The sequence below is a fragment of the Pongo pygmaeus genome, chromosome 20 (genome assembly GCF_028885625.2).
Source record: "Pongo pygmaeus isolate AG05252 chromosome 20, NHGRI_mPonPyg2-v2.0_pri, whole genome shotgun sequence".
Lineage (NCBI taxonomy): Eukaryota > Metazoa > Chordata > Mammalia > Primates > Hominidae > Pongo > Pongo pygmaeus.
In genome coordinates this window covers 50,445,344-50,460,940 of record NC_072393.2, presented here as the reverse complement: position 1 = coordinate 50,460,940, position 15,597 = coordinate 50,445,344, and the positions used below count along the sequence as shown (strand labels likewise).

The 15,597-nt window shown below is 42.7% G+C and overlaps 1 protein-coding gene across 1 annotated transcript; it reads right to left on the bottom strand.

Moving 5' to 3' along the window:
- Positions 1-1,691: 1,691 nt before the first annotated feature.
- Positions 1,692-15,004, bottom strand: LOC129019949 (zinc finger protein 285-like). Its single transcript, XM_063658911.1, is given in 6 exon segments — positions 1,692-3,161; positions 3,164-3,322; positions 6,412-6,414; positions 7,105-7,231; positions 10,786-10,843; positions 14,884-15,004. Coding segments are annotated over 6 exon segments (1,920 nt in total). The 5' UTR covers positions 14,994-15,004; the 3' UTR covers positions 1,692-1,698.
- Positions 15,005-15,597: the final 593 nt, after the last annotated feature.

Sequence of the window (15,597 nt, the reverse complement as noted above, 5' to 3'; positions counted from 1 at the left end):
CCAGAGATTGTTGCACACCTGGCAGTGTCAGGTCTGGGAAAACAGTTGCTGATGTTTTCATGGAGTGCGAAATACTGAAAGCTGTGGGCATCCCTTGGGGACCACTGACCCACACTTTGAAGATCCCTCAATGAGTCTGAAAGAGGTTCAGTATCTCTTGGGAAGGATGTGTTCCAGGCTCCAGGCCTAGTCTTACATGGCCCAGTGGGGTTGAAAGACTGTGCCCATGCAATGGTCTTTTCCTAAGACAGTTGAACAAAGTTCCAAGTCCGTCTGTCTTATTTTAACCATCTTTAAGAAGCACAAAGGGGATATGAGAAACAATGCTGAAATGAAAATTTTAACTGATATCTTACTTATCTCACAAGTCATGTAAAGAAAGAAATGATATGGTTGAATATTAGATTAGACGGTTTAATGATGTTTTGAGTGTTATATATAAGCCATGATGAGACCTAGAAAATAAAGTAAAAATAAAAAATATATAAGCCATGAACATTCTTCATATTCAGTGACAGTCTGCCTGCCACACCCAGGAATTACGGAGACACTCATAGACCTCACGGGATCCTCCCCTACGTCTCCCATCTCTTCACCACCAGCCCTCAGGGAGTCTCATGTCTCCCAATTACTCTCCAATCATCCCTAGATTTCTGTAACAGTCAGGCCCTGACACCCATGTAACAACCAGAAACTCAGGGACCTCACAGGGCTCTGGCCCCATGTCTCCCAACTCTTTACTCCAGGCCCTCAGGTACTCTCCTGTGTCTCCCAGATTCTCTCTCATAATCCCCAGCTTACTGCAACATTCAGCTCCCCAAACCCAAGTATTGCCTGTAGACACAAATCTCAGGGCCCTCTCCTATCATGTCTCCCATGTCTTCACCTGCAACCCTCAGGGACTCTCCTGTGTCTCCCAGCTCCTCTCCAACCATCCCCAGATTTCTCCTTGGGTCAGCCCCTAACACACAGGAGTCACCCAGAAACTCATAGACCTCACTGTGCTCCTCCCTTATCTCTGTCACCTCTATACCACCATTCCTTAGGGCCTCATCTGTGTCTCCCAGCTATTCTCCAAGCATCCTCAGTTTTCTGCAAGAGTCACCCCTCAGCATTCAGGAGAACCCTAGAAATTCACAGAGCTCACCAGATTATTCCCCAGCTTCCTCCATCTACACAGCAATGGCTCCCACATACTCCCTGGGGGCCCCACACCTATCTTCCTTTACACTCAGAGACTCCCAGGGCCTCACAGTCATTCCCTATTATCATCATTCAGCTGTAAGTCCTTGCAAATCTCCTGGCCAATGTGATGCATTTACCTGCCCATTTCTCCACATTCCTGCTCAGGGTCCCACACCTAGCCGCAGAAGAGCCCCTTCCGTGTTCCAGCATCAAATACAGGCTTGTCCTTCTACTTGCTACTGCCACACACTTGCTGCAGAAGAGGCGCATCTAATGGCCGACATCACCACCCAGGCAATCATCACCCCTCAGCTGTGCATCGGGACCCACCTGCCTGCTGATGTGGCTGCCAGCACCTGTGCCAGCGCGAACCCCCAGCCTGTCATGCTGACATCATCGATGGCAGCGTCCCTGTCTTTTCCTCCCTCAGCCCTCCCAAAGGCTGAGTTAGCCTCTATCATCTGGAATACAGTGTGGCTTCTGTTTTCCTAATTGAACCCTGACTTACTACGTTTATAATGTTTCTCTCTGCTCATGTAGTCTTTGATGAGTCAGAAGGTCCTTGTTACTCTCACAATGTGTGTACTGTGTCTCATCTATATGCACTCTCTGATGGGCAAGGAGGTACGAATTACGACTGAAGCCCTTACCACATGCCTTTTACTTATAGGGCCTCTCTCCCGTGTGGACTCTGAGATGAACATGAAGATCTGAATTCCGACTGAAGCCTTTACCTCACTCATCACATTTATATGGTCTCTCTCTGGTGTGATCTCTTTGATGTAAGTGAAAATATGAACTGTAACTAAAGCACTTTCCACACACTTTGCATTTATATGGTTTTTCTCCAGTGTGAACTCTCTGATGAGTGTGAAGAACAGAGCTATACACAAAATCCTTTCCACACACATAGCATTTGTATGGTTTCTCCCCTGTGTGGACTCTCTGGTGAATGTGAAGGTGTGTACTTTGGCTGAAGCCCTTTCCACACTCACCACACCTATAAGGTTTCTCCCCTGTGTGAAACCTCCAGTGGACTTGAAGAACAGAGCTTGAACTAAAGCACTTGCCACACTCACTGCATTTGTAGGGCTTCTCTCCAGTGTGGACTCTCTGATGGACAAGAAGGTTGGAGCTCTGATCAAAGCCCTTCCCACACTCTTCACATTTATAGGGCTTTTTCCCTGTGTGTACTCCCTGATGAATACAAAGAAGTGACCTAAATCCAAACCCCTTCCCACATGCATCGCATTTGTAGGGCATCTCCCCTGTGTGGACTCCATGATGGTTGTGAAGGAAGGAGTTGCACCTGAAGCCCTTGCCACATTCTTTACATTTGTAGGGTTTGTCTCCTGAGGGGACTTTCTGATATCTGGGAAGGTCTGAGCTCTGTTTGCAGCCCATAGGCCATTCGTGGAATTCATAGGGAGTCTCGCCAGAGTGAGTTTTACAATGAACGATAAGATCTTGGCTCTGACTAAAGTTCTTTCCATACTGGTCACATTTATAAGATTTTTCTCCTAGGTGAGTGCTGTGATGGACACGAGGATCTGTATCATCTGCAAAGGCCACCCCACAGTTATTACATGTGAAAGGCTGTGGTAATACATGGGCCACATTATGTTGTTCAACTGTTGATTTCATACCCAAGTTTTTCCCACAGTTGGGATGTCTACCAGGGTCCTCTCCTTTACATTCTTGGGACTCATGATGATCATGTGAGGTCCAGTTGAGGCTGTCATGCTGAGCCCATCTGTACAATTTCTCTTCCATGTAAATTCCCTTATATCTTCCCTGAGAGTTCTGGGGCTCAGTCATTATGTTGGCTTTCCTCCACGATTCTGGGGTAAGAACCTGTGTCAGGCCTTGCCATGCTGTGATATCCTGATTTTTGATAATGGCATTTACTACATAGTTTTCATTTTCAGAAATCTGAAGAGACATGCCTGCCCACTCTTCACAGAGGGAAACATTTTTAAATGTGGGGAACACTCTTCTTGAAGGTTCGTGATATAATCCTGACTCACAGTTAAATCCTGGATCCTTTGTTTCCAAATCTGCCAGCAATGAAGCACTTCTTGTGAAAGGTAACTCAACCCCTTTTCCTGAAGATTCAAAATGTTGTTTTTAATCCCATCTCTTATGAGAAGAAAGAGAACTTGGCTAAGAGAACAAGTCAATCATCTGTCCAGAGGTTTTGAGAAAATGAAATATGATGGGGTGGGAAGTTGTCCCTGGCTTCTATTGACATGTGAATTAGAGCCATGGTAATTCTAACCTGTGCGCTTTCAATTGGAAATCAAGTGTTGTAGGGAAATTAAGAGAAATCTTGGCCAGGTGCAGAGGCTCATGCCTGTAATAGCAACACTTTGAGAGGCTGAGGTGGGAGGATTACTCAAGCCCAGGAGATCAAGACCAGGCTGGGCAATATGATGAGATCCCATCTCTACAAAAAAATTAAAAATTGGCTCAGATTTGCCTATGATCCCAGCCACTTGGAAATCTGAGGTTGGAGGATTGCTTAATCCTGGGAGGCAGAGGCTGCAGTGAGCCAAGATTGTGCCACTGCACTCCAGCCTGGGTGACAGAGCAAGACCTTTTCACCCCCACTCTGCAAAAAAGAAAAAAAGGAAACCTTAGGAAAAATTTTTGAAGGAAGAAATTCACCTCCCTGCTATAAGAGTAGTCGATAAAAAGCCTTTAATAATCTTGCTACAAAAGGTATGGGAAAGGCTCCCATTTTTGTAGTGTATGTGTGTATATAAATAATACATATTGATGGAGTGTTTTTTATATGTTGGGCAGAGTAAGGGACACAAAGGGTCACAAGAGGTTTCAGAAACAAGCAACAAGTCCTATCTCCTGATAACTTCCCTTCCTTCACATCACTGTCATATGGAGGACTATCACATATGTTTGTGTACAACCTGCACAACTGTACATGGTGAGCCTAAAGGGGATGGGGATAAAAAGGCAATGGGGATTGAAATGGGGATAAACATTGTGAAATATGGTCCTGGCGTTGTGCGGGGATGCATATGTAAACCTCTGAGACAAGCTTTAAGAGACAACCTTTTTATTTTCCCCGAGGTTCTTTGTCTTCATGAAAAGATAGAGACCACTCAGATCCTACAATCCATTTCCTTAAGTTCTGCCCTTTTAAGTTATTGCGGAATCTCAGACAGCCATGACTATGAGAATGGGGAACAGATACTGTGGCACTGTCAATGGCCTGGCACCCAGGGAAGCAAGACTGTGGTATATAACAGACAGGGGGCTGAGGCAGAAGAGGATGATCATATTCTTGGGACCCTAAGATGGGTTTCAAAATGGCATGATTATCAAGGTCAAGTCCCACTGGATACTGCTTCTGGTTGAAGGTCCTTTCTGGGTTGTCTCATTGAAAGTGACTTTAGTTTATAAGATAGTATCAGGGAAAGGGAGACCATGAGCTGCCCTGAATAGGGTTTAAGCAGTGGTTTCCCAATTTTTTTATTGTAACCCACAGTAAAATCAGCATTGTGACTCAGTAGGAATAGGCACAAACATCAACACAGACTGCTCAGCTGATAGTTACATACTATGTACAATGTACTTTGATAAATTCTTTTGTTTTCTGTTCTATTAATCTATTTTGCTTTTTAAAAATTGCTAGTTATGATACAGTAATTTTATTTCAGGACTCACCAAGAGGGTTTTATCCTGCAGTTTGAGAAACAACTGCAGGGATATGCAGATTTATGCAAAAGGTCCTGTGTCTACAGTTTACACTTTGGTTTCACGAGGTTATTTATTAAAAACACAGGACCTAGGACCAGATTAGGAGGGTTCAAATCCTAGTTCTTCTTATAAGCTGTGTGATTGTGGGCAAGTTATTAATTCTATGACTCAGTTGTTTCATCCATTGATATGGTTTGGCTGTGTCCCCACCCAAATCTCTTCTTGAATTGTAACTCCCATAATTCCCATGTGTTGTGTCCCATAATTCCCACATGTCAGAGCCCCCACACACAGTGCCTACCAGGGCACTGCCTAGTGGAGCTGTGAGAAGAGGGCCACTGTCCTTCAGACCCCAGAATGCTAGATCCACCGACAGCTTGCACTGTGTGCCTGGAAAAGCCACAGACACTCAACACCAGCCCATGAAAGCAACCAGAAGGGAGGCTATACTCTGCAGAGCCACAGGGGCGGAGCTGCCCAAGACCATGGAAACCCAACATCAGCGTGATCAGGATGCAAGACATGGAGTCAAAGGAGATCATTTTTGAGCTTTAAGATTTGACTGCCCTGCTGGATTTCAGACTTGCATGGGGCCTGTAGCCCATTTGTTTTGGCCAATTTCTCCCATTTGGAGAAACTGCACTGTAGCTAGGAAGTAACTACCTTGCTTTTGATTTTACAGGCTCATAGGTGGAAAAGACTTGGCTTGTCTCAGATGAGACATTGGACTGTGGACTTTTGAGTTAATGCTGAAATGAGTTAAAACTTTTGGGGACTGTTGGGAGGTATGATTGGTTTTGAAATGTGAGGGCATGAGATTTGGGAGGGGCTGGGGCGGATGATATGGTTTGGCTGTGTCTCCACCCAAATCTTATCCTGAATTGTAACTCCCACAATTCCCATGTGTCACGGGTAGAACCCAGTGGGAGGTGACTGAATTATGGGGGTGGGTCTTTCCTGTGTTGTTCTCATGATAGTGAATGAGTCTCATGAGGTCTGATGGTTTTAAAAAGGGGAGTTTCCCTGCACAAGCTCTCTTCTCTTGTCTGCCACCATGTGAGACATGCCTTTCACCTCCACTATCATTGTGAGGCATCTCCAGCCACGTGGAACTATAAGTCCATTAAACATTTATCTTTTGTAAATTGCCCAGTCTCAGATATGTCTTTATCAGCAGTGTGAAAATGGAGTAATACATCCATAAAAGGGGAATAATAACATCAACTATCTGTATTAGTCTGTTCTCATGTTGCTAATAAAGACATACCTGAGACTGGGTAATTTATAAATGAAAGAGGTTTAATTGACTTACAGTTCCATATGGCTGGGGAGGCCTCACAATCATGGTGGAAGGCAAAGGAAGAGCAAAGGGATGTCTTACATGGTGGCAGGCAAAGAGAAATCTTGTGCAGGAGAACACCCATTTATAAAACCATCAGATCTCATGAGACTTATTCACTATCATGAGAACAGCACGAGAAAGACCCCCCTCCATGATTCAGTTACCTCCTACCAGGCCCCTCCCACAACATATGGGAATTATGGGAGCTACAGTTCAAGATGAGACTTGGGTAGGGACACAGCCAAACCATATCACTATCTTATAAACTAAACTTAGGTAATACCTAACTGTACATGAAACTCTGAGAAATGAAAATGAGGTTGGATATTTATCAAAAAGTAATCAAATAAGCCAACACTTAGATTACAGTTACTATATACCCATAAGTGTTGGCTATTGTAACTTCCAACAAAATCAAAGTTCTCCCATGGTTCCATTAACACTGGTTTATCCAAAACATTGGATAAACATTGACTTTTCTCCAGAAGCAACCAATAGATCAAGGTCCTTGGTGGTGTGTGAATTTTATGAGTCTCATTCTGAGAAATATGAGGAAAGAATGAGAGCCTAAATATGTGAGGAGGGGAGGAAGGGCTTACTTCCTGCACTGAATGCCCACAGGCCAGGGGTGCAAGATTTGGGGAGAGCTCCCTCACAAACCCATCACAAGGAGCCACATCCTCACAATGATCTATAAAAGCTCATTAACTGCAGGGTCCTAACTTGTGCATGCAGCTCTTAGGAGTTTTCTCTCCAGTGGTCAAAGTTTCTCTTTGTGATCTAACTGGAATATTCTATCTGGTTTGAAATGATGATTTGAGGAAACAGGTCCAGTGGTCTGATGCTCAGTTACTCACTCACTAAGATGAGGTTCCTGAAGTTTTCCAGCATCACATCTTGGTACAGGTTTATCTGGGCTTTATCCAATAGTGCCAGCTCTTCCTTGGTGAAGACAACAGCCACGTCCTTGAATGTCACCCTTTCCTAAACCATCAACCACATGCCACATCAATCGTCCATTCAAATGACTGGTCTTAGTCTGTTTGGGCTGCCTTAATAAAATACCATAGTCTGGGTTAGATTAAACAAACAAAAAAACTTATTTCTCACAGTTCTGGAGATTGGAAAGTCTAAGATCGGGTACCACCAAGATAGGTTTCATTCAGGTTTCTTCTCTGGGCTTGTAGACAGCCGTCCTCTCACTGTGTCCTTACATGGCAAAGGGAGAATGAAAGCAAGCTGTGTTGAGTCTCTCTCATGAGGACACTAATCCTATTGAATCAGGGATTCCCAAAGGACAATATTAATCAAATTATAAAATATGGCCCAGGACACAGGCGCAGATAAATCCATACTAATGTGTTGTGCAGATACATAAGTCCAGTAGTGTTTCATGAGTTCATTTCCCATCACACACCAAGGTTAGGTATTTTCACTTTTTCATGGCAGATTAATCTATTTTTATCATGTTAAAAGAAAGTAAGAAGACAGGGTAACTTAAAGCATTGGCTCCTAGATTCAAAAAACAGAAAAGGGAAGAGGGAGATTATTAGGATAATTAAGAACATTTGGATATCAACTAAGTATCAAAAAATAATGGTATCAATGTGAAACTTCTTGAGTATGTTAGCAATAATGTGGAAATGTAGGAAAATGCTCTTATTCTTAGGAGATATAAGCTGACATATTTAGGGATGAATTATAATGATGCCTGCAATTTATCCCCAACTGGGTCATCAAAATAAAATATAGAGATGTGTGTGTGTATATACATATATTATGCAGATGTTTGTGGGTTATTGTTAACAACTGGTGAATCTAGGTGAAGATTACACATTATGCTATTCTTTCATTTTCTTGATAAATTGAAATTTCTTAAAATAAAAGGATGTGGGGAATAATCTGATATTAATAACCATCTCCTAATCAAGAAACCAATTTTTACATAAAATATTTCTATCGCTATATATATCACACTGCTCAGAGTTAAGTATTTACAGATATGTTCTCTCAACAGCTTCTGCATCTCTAAATAAAGCAGAGCTTTCAAACGAAAGTTGTAAGCAGTTACAAAGGACTTCACAAAGAATATGTTACTAACAATTGTCCAATTAGCAAAATCTGACAATGATTAAAAACAAAATCTAGGGGAATCAACACGGTTGTCCTAATAGCACTACTCTCTCAGTAGCACTACTGTATGCCTTCTTCTGTGGGAGGCAACAAAATTGAATTGGAGTTAATCATTCAGGAAATACAGATACACTGAAGCCTACTTGGGGAGTTCCAATGTAGGGAGAAGGGGTAACAAATAGAGGTTCACCCAGCCTACTCCCCATTCTCCCTTCTCTGCCTCAACTATAGAGCCTGGGAAAACAAAACACTCATTTCCCCACCACCCTTGTAGCTGGATGGATCCCTTGTAGGAATCCTAGGCAGTGACTGCCATAGGATGCAGGTACAAAGACAGCCCCCAGATATTAAGAAACCAAATTTATAAACCAATAAATACATGCAAAAAATCTTTAAATCTTTTCCTTTATGAAGTATTCTTGTAAAACCATCTATGAAATATTCTTGTAAAACCTTGAACCTGAATCTATTCAAGCATCTGGTGCTTCCACTTACAAGAAATACTGTGGATAGAGTAACACACTGAAAGACACCAAAAGGAAGCAAACAAATGCATTCCAAATGTAGGAAAGAACACAGGACACCAAACTTGGTTTCTACAACAAGTCAATAGCAGGAGAGAATAAAGTAGAGGGGCAGATTTCTCTAGATTAAAAGACATTATGAGATACAACAACCAACTATATGATAGTATAGACCTTGTTAAGATCCCATTTGAACAAACCAACTGTCAAAATTTTTTTGAGATAATCAGGGAAATTTGATTATTGTCTGGGTATTAGATAATACCAAATAATTATTATCTCATTAGTCCATTTTTAAGGAAATATATACTGAAATACATAGAGAGTGTGGTAAATTAGATTGCTGTTTAGAAATATCCTCTTCCATGCTCTCCAATCCCACTAAAGGACCAGAGTGTGTTTCCTTACCCCTTTAGTTTTGACTTGGCAATGTAACCTGCTCTGGCTACCAAAATGAAGCAGAAGTGATAATGTGCCAGTTCTAAGCCTGGGCCTTGAGAAATCTCACGTGCCCACTTGCTCTCTTGCCCCTCTGTCTTCGCTATGAGGACATACCCAAGCTAACCAAAACCAGCAGAGTGCTACCAAATACTCATGGCATTGGCTTTAGGTCCAGGCCAAAACCATTGAGGACACTGTTATAGGAGGCTGGAAACATGGTGACCTGGCTGATGTAGTGGTGAACATTTGGTGAACTGTTGCTGTAATTTAGAAGACAGAAAATGTACCTAATGAATCTTGGACTTGGGAAAGATGGTTTCCAGGCAGAAGGATAAAAGTGTGAGCTCATTCATTTTAGTTGCATATATAATAAGGTACTCTACGAAAGTGATATGCTCAGAGAAAAACCAATACCATGTGAAATAGCATGCCTCCTTCAAATACTTTGCAAAAGAAAAAACTGAAAAAGAGATTAAGCAAATCTCTTTGGCAAAAAGTTAATTGTTGAAACTGCATGATGGGTACTGCAAATGGAGGATCATAATACCATTTGCTCTTTTTTGTGTATTTTCATCATTAATTTTTTTTATGATTAAAAGAAAATCCTTCTGCCACACTGTGATGGTCTTTCTAATGTGTCAACTTGGCTAAGCTACAGTCCTCAGTTATTGAATCAAACACTAATCTAGGTATTGCCATGAAGATAATTTGTAGATGTGATTAAAGTCCATAATCAGTTGACTTTAAGGGAGATTATTCTAACTAATCTGAGTATGTCTGATTCAATAAACTGAAAGGTCTTATGAGCAGAGTTGAGGCTTCCCTGGAAGGGGGAGAAATTCCACCCACAGACAGTAGCTTCAGTCTGTCCAAGAGTTCCGGCCCACCCTTCCTGAGGGGCTGCCCTATGGATTTTGGACTTGCCTACTTAGCCCCCATAATCATATAAGTCAATTCCTTACAATAAATCTTTTAAAATGTATCTCCTATTGGGTCTGTCTTGCTGGTTGAACTCTGACCAATACATACCCATTCAAATCTTGCTACTTATTGAAGTAGACTGGTGACATTTAGAGTATGGTCATGTATATGCTGCCCATGCACTCAGATGCTGTGGCAACACCAAATTGCTATAAAAGTTTCTGAACTTACTCTTGATTCTTTTTCCCTCATGGGGCAGTGACAAGGAGTTCATGGACTGGTACTGGTACATGAACCACACTTAGAATAGCACCAAAGTAGACGTCTTGAAATCTGTGAGTTTGTTTCTTCACTTCTATAAAGGGAGTCACATCACCTGCCTCACAAAGTCATTATGAGCAGAAAAGTACCTAATACATAGTAGTCACTCAAAACATGCTGACCTCCTTTCAGAAAACAGAAGTGTCTAGTTCCTCAGAATGAACAGTATATTTAAAGCAAAAGATACCCTTAACTTACCTGGAATTTAATCATACCATCTTCCTTTTGGAAAGGGCAGAATTCTGGAAAAGCTGAACTGCAAAGAAGAAAGAATCCATGAGATCATGGATCCAACAAGTTGTGAATGAACATTGGTTCCTTCCTTACCTGTACAAGTTTCTCACACTTTCTCCTCTCCCTAGATATCGTCTCTTCTCACTCTGAACAGACTGAACTCCAACCTCCTCAAGACTTCCCTCGATTCAAACCCAGTCCCTCAATCTCAGACCACTGTGTAACTCCTATCTCTCTCCTCAAGCTTTTGGGTCAAAACCTGCACATTCTTTTCCATTTCTCAGACTTGTGAATGAACTGACATAATCTACTTCTGAATTCTGCTGGAAAAGAGGCTCTGGAATTGCTGATTAAGAGAGAAATCTCAGGGCTGGGCACAGTGGCTCATGCCTGTGATCCCAGCACTTTGGGAACCCCAGACGGGTGGATCACTTGAGGCCAGGAGTTCGAGACCAGCCTGGACAACATGGTGAAATCCTGTCTCTACTAAAAATACAAAATTAGCTGGGCATGGTGGCGGGCACCTGTAATCCCAGCTATGCAGGAGGCTGAGACAGGACAATCACTTGAACCTGGGAGGCAGAGGCTGCAGTGAGCCATGATTGCATCACTGCACTCCAGCCTGGGCAACAGAGAGACACTTTGTCTCAAAAAAAAAAAAGAGAGAGAGAGCAATCTCAGGATGACAGGGACCTTCTGCTATTTCCACTTTCACTTGCAAGACTTGATCTTGTACGGCCAGGCCTGTAGTCTGAAGGACTTGTAGTTAGCCAAGACATACAAATTAAATCCCAATTTTTATTATTATGTTAATCAATAATACAAAGTTTTAAACATCTACACCTTGACTCTTGTCTTCCTAAACTCTCTCTCCAGCACCCATTCTATCCCCTGCTTTTGCAAGTATTGATGACACACCTATGACATATAAGACACATTCTCTGCTCTGGAAATGCTCACAGTATACTGAGCTATAAATGTCCTCAGACTGCAGGTAGACCAAAGTAGGTAGACAGAGGGCTTCTAAGCTTGCCACTTCATATACACTAAAGCCCCTTTCTGTTCTGCTTATATCAGTGGATTCCCTTGCCAATTAGCTTCCAGTTGGGTTCAGCCAATGGGGAAAGCCAGCAAGAGGTCCAGGGAAGGGACAAGAGTGAAGTCAGAATATTTATTCCCCCAGGTTTTTCCCTAGAGGTTGCTGTGGAATGGTTATGTTCCATATCCACTGACTAAAGGTCATGGCCTCCATCAGGCAGCTGTCATCCCATAAATCTTTCTTCAGGTTTTAGCGACTGCCTCCTCCCTTAGCTCTTCAGTCCTAAAGGCAGTAAGTTATCCTCCTATCACTAGCTCTGAAATATTGCAGTATCCTTTGTTGATTACCACAGCCTGCCTACAACTTTATAGACTGTCCCTTTATTAAGCTCTTCTCAAATTACCCAATTCGAGTGTTCTGTTTATTTTTTATTGGGACTCCATCTGATAAACTCTGTAAACACAATTGCCTCTGGCCTTTGTGGTGAAATTTACTGTATAAAATTGCCACTTTAGGCACTGTGGAAACTCCGAAGATTAAAAAATAAAAGCCCAAAACCAGTTTCTGCCTTCTCAGATAGTGCTTCTCACACTAACTGTGATAAAGGACTAGTTTTTAAATTATTATTATGGTTAATTTCAGTCTGTCACAGACTGATATTTCGGTAAGATACAGTAAAAAGAAATTACTGGAAAAAGAAAATTAAGAAGGTATGCAATTTTAATTTAAATTACTGGAAAAAGGAAATTAAGAAGGTAAGCAAATTAAGCCCAACTGTTATTATTACGTTAATCAATAAGACAAAATTTTAAACATCTACACTCAAGTTCTCAAATTATCTGGTCACAGACCAATATCATTTATTGGCACTGGTCTGTGGGCTACCCTTTGAATTGCACCTCACAGGGTTATAGAATCAGGTTAATAGAATATGAAATGTCTTTTTGATAAATCCTTGGAGTCTTTTTCTCTCTTTTCCTACCTTTAAGAGACATCATTAATCACTTTTTATTTTGGGCTCCAACAAAGGCCAAAATAAGGAGTGTTCAACTCATTAGTACAGCATGAATTACATCATTTTACAATAGTTAAAACCTACCAAGAAAACACTTCTCCTTTCCCCTGTCAAAAAACTACAAATCCTAAAAAAAAAAAAAACAAAAAAAACAAGCTGTAGTCTTTTATCCACTGTACTTGGTAAGGATCTTATCATTTAACAAGCACTCAATCAATTTTTCTCAATATTAACAAATGCACAAATAGAATTGGCTTGGATATTATACATTAGACGCACATGCAAAGACATAAACTCACCCTCTACTTCCAGTACCTGTTCTCACTTAAGAGCCAATAACGGGACAGGTTTATTTTGAAGCACACATCTACACACATGCACTCACACATATATGGTTGGGGGTTCGGTTTCCTGAATTTCTGGCTTCAGACACTACCTGCCTGTATCAAGTCAGGGCCATGGCAGGAAACAGATGGCACATTCAAATTTGAGGGGAGTTTAATAAACAGACGGCTTACAATGGTGTTGGCTGGGGATAAGGAAGTCACAGTGGATAAGGCTCTATCCTGGGAAGTGACGGGGAGGTGCCATTATAATAACTGGGCCTTAAGAGGTAAGGGGAGGGAGCAGTCCCTGGAGCCTGGAACTGAGAGGACTGTTTGGCCAGGGCCACACAAACCATGACCTGTTGTTTAGAAGGGCAGCTAATCTGTGACAATCCTGCAGAGAGAGAAATGGGGGACAAGATACTCCAACTCACACTTCTTCCTCTCTCCAAACTTTCCTGTTGAGACGTCCCATTGGCCAAAGACAAGCAAGGCCAGAAGGCAATGGTGGCCTTTCAGGGCAGACAGCAGGGTGGAAAAGGTGGGGAGCCAAAGGCATGGGACACATGGTACCTCAAGACTCTTGTTTATTCCCTATCTGTCAAAGTCCACACAGCTCTCTCACACAAATGCCTTTCTCATCCCTCACCCTGACAACTACTCTGATCTGAGGAATGCATCAGGAATGAGACCAGATGCCCATATCAACCTCTTCAGTGAATGAAGACCTAGAGGAAAAGTGCAGCTGAATCTGGAACTGCAATTGCCCAGAAACACGACCAGAAATGTAATAAATGCTGCTATTACACCTAAAATAATTAACACTAAATCTCTAACTTTATCAAATATACAGTGTTCAAACTTCAAATTTGTTGAGTGTAATTTAACAACTTATATTTGCTCATGTGCTTTATAATCCTCAAAGTCCCTACTCCCTGGCTCACAGCATGTAAGGTGAGAATGGAGTTAATAATTTGGGGTAGTTCTTTTCTTTTTTTCTTTTTCTTTTTTTTTTTTTTTTTGAGATGGAGTCTCGCTCTGTCGCCCAGGCTGGAGTGCAGTGGCGCGATCTCGGCTCACTGCAACCTCCGCCTTCCAGGTTCACACCATTCTCCTGCCTCAGCCTCCCCAGTAGCTGGGACTACAAGCACCTGCCACCACGCCCGGCTAATTTTTTGTAATTTTTTTTTTTTTTAGTAGAGACGGGGTTTCACCGTGTTAGCCAGGGTGGTCTCGATTTCCTGACCTCGTGACCCACCCACCTCGGCCTCCCAAAGTGCTGGGATTACAGGCGTGAGCCACCGCGCCCGGCCTGGGGCAGTTCTTTTCAAAATGTATTCGGTGACATTAATCTCCATAGTTATTACAGTCTGAGTTGTTTCTTTACTGCCAGAAGCCAGAACTTCTGCCCTGAAGTCAGAAATGCCCCGCTGGAGTCAGAACTGCCAAAATCCAGAGTTCAGACACAAGACAACTCCCCCTTCAAGAACCTAGGGGTGCTGAGCCAGAATCGCCCCCACCAGACTGAGCGAGAACAGCCCAAGCCATCCTCTATACCCAGAGACAAGATGGTTAGGCAAATCCCTCATCCCATTCAGGGACGCACAGCCCCAGGCATTACTCCCAAAGCCTGAGCCAGCGCCCCTCTGCCCTCATCCAGAGATGCACATCCCGAGACTGACCGTAAGCTTCGACCCGAGGATGCACAGCGCAAGTCGCTGTCATGAAACGTGAAGATGCATTGTTTTGTCAAACCCAGGGCTGCTCCCCAAACAGCCCAAGCTCTCCGCATCCCATCCCGGGTAGGTTGGGCCGCTGAACTTCCCCACCCACGAGGCCTTATCATTGGTCACCAGTCCCCTCTTCCACTCCTCCTACTTCAGTCCACAGGGACGGGTCACAGCTGCACATTCTACACCCCTACTCCTGGCTACGCCTCCAAGAGGGGCGCGGTCCAGGCGGGACTCACCCCAGCATCCCAATGTCTCCCGCAGCGTACGTCCGTACCACGGCGCATGCGCATAGAGGCCTATGGCCTACAATCCCCAGAAAGCCCCGCGCGCAGCAGTGGCCATTCGCAAGGCTACCCGGGTGAAGTCAGGGGTTGCGCGGAAGTCCTCTGACCTCCGTGCATTCGTCTAAAATAATGACAATCATAATAACGATAAAATAATGAAATGTTAAATAAATCACTATCAACGATGAAAATAAGACGTTTCAGTATTTAGTACTTGGAAATGAGCACTTTACCATTTTAGTGATGACTTTTATAGGTTCTTATTTTACAGGCATGTCTTTTAATGTTAAAACAACCAAAGTTTTCAATTAAAATTCACCTAAATATTTCCCTCCCCGCCCCCCACCATGTTTTGTTTCTGTTGATGAAGACTCTGGAT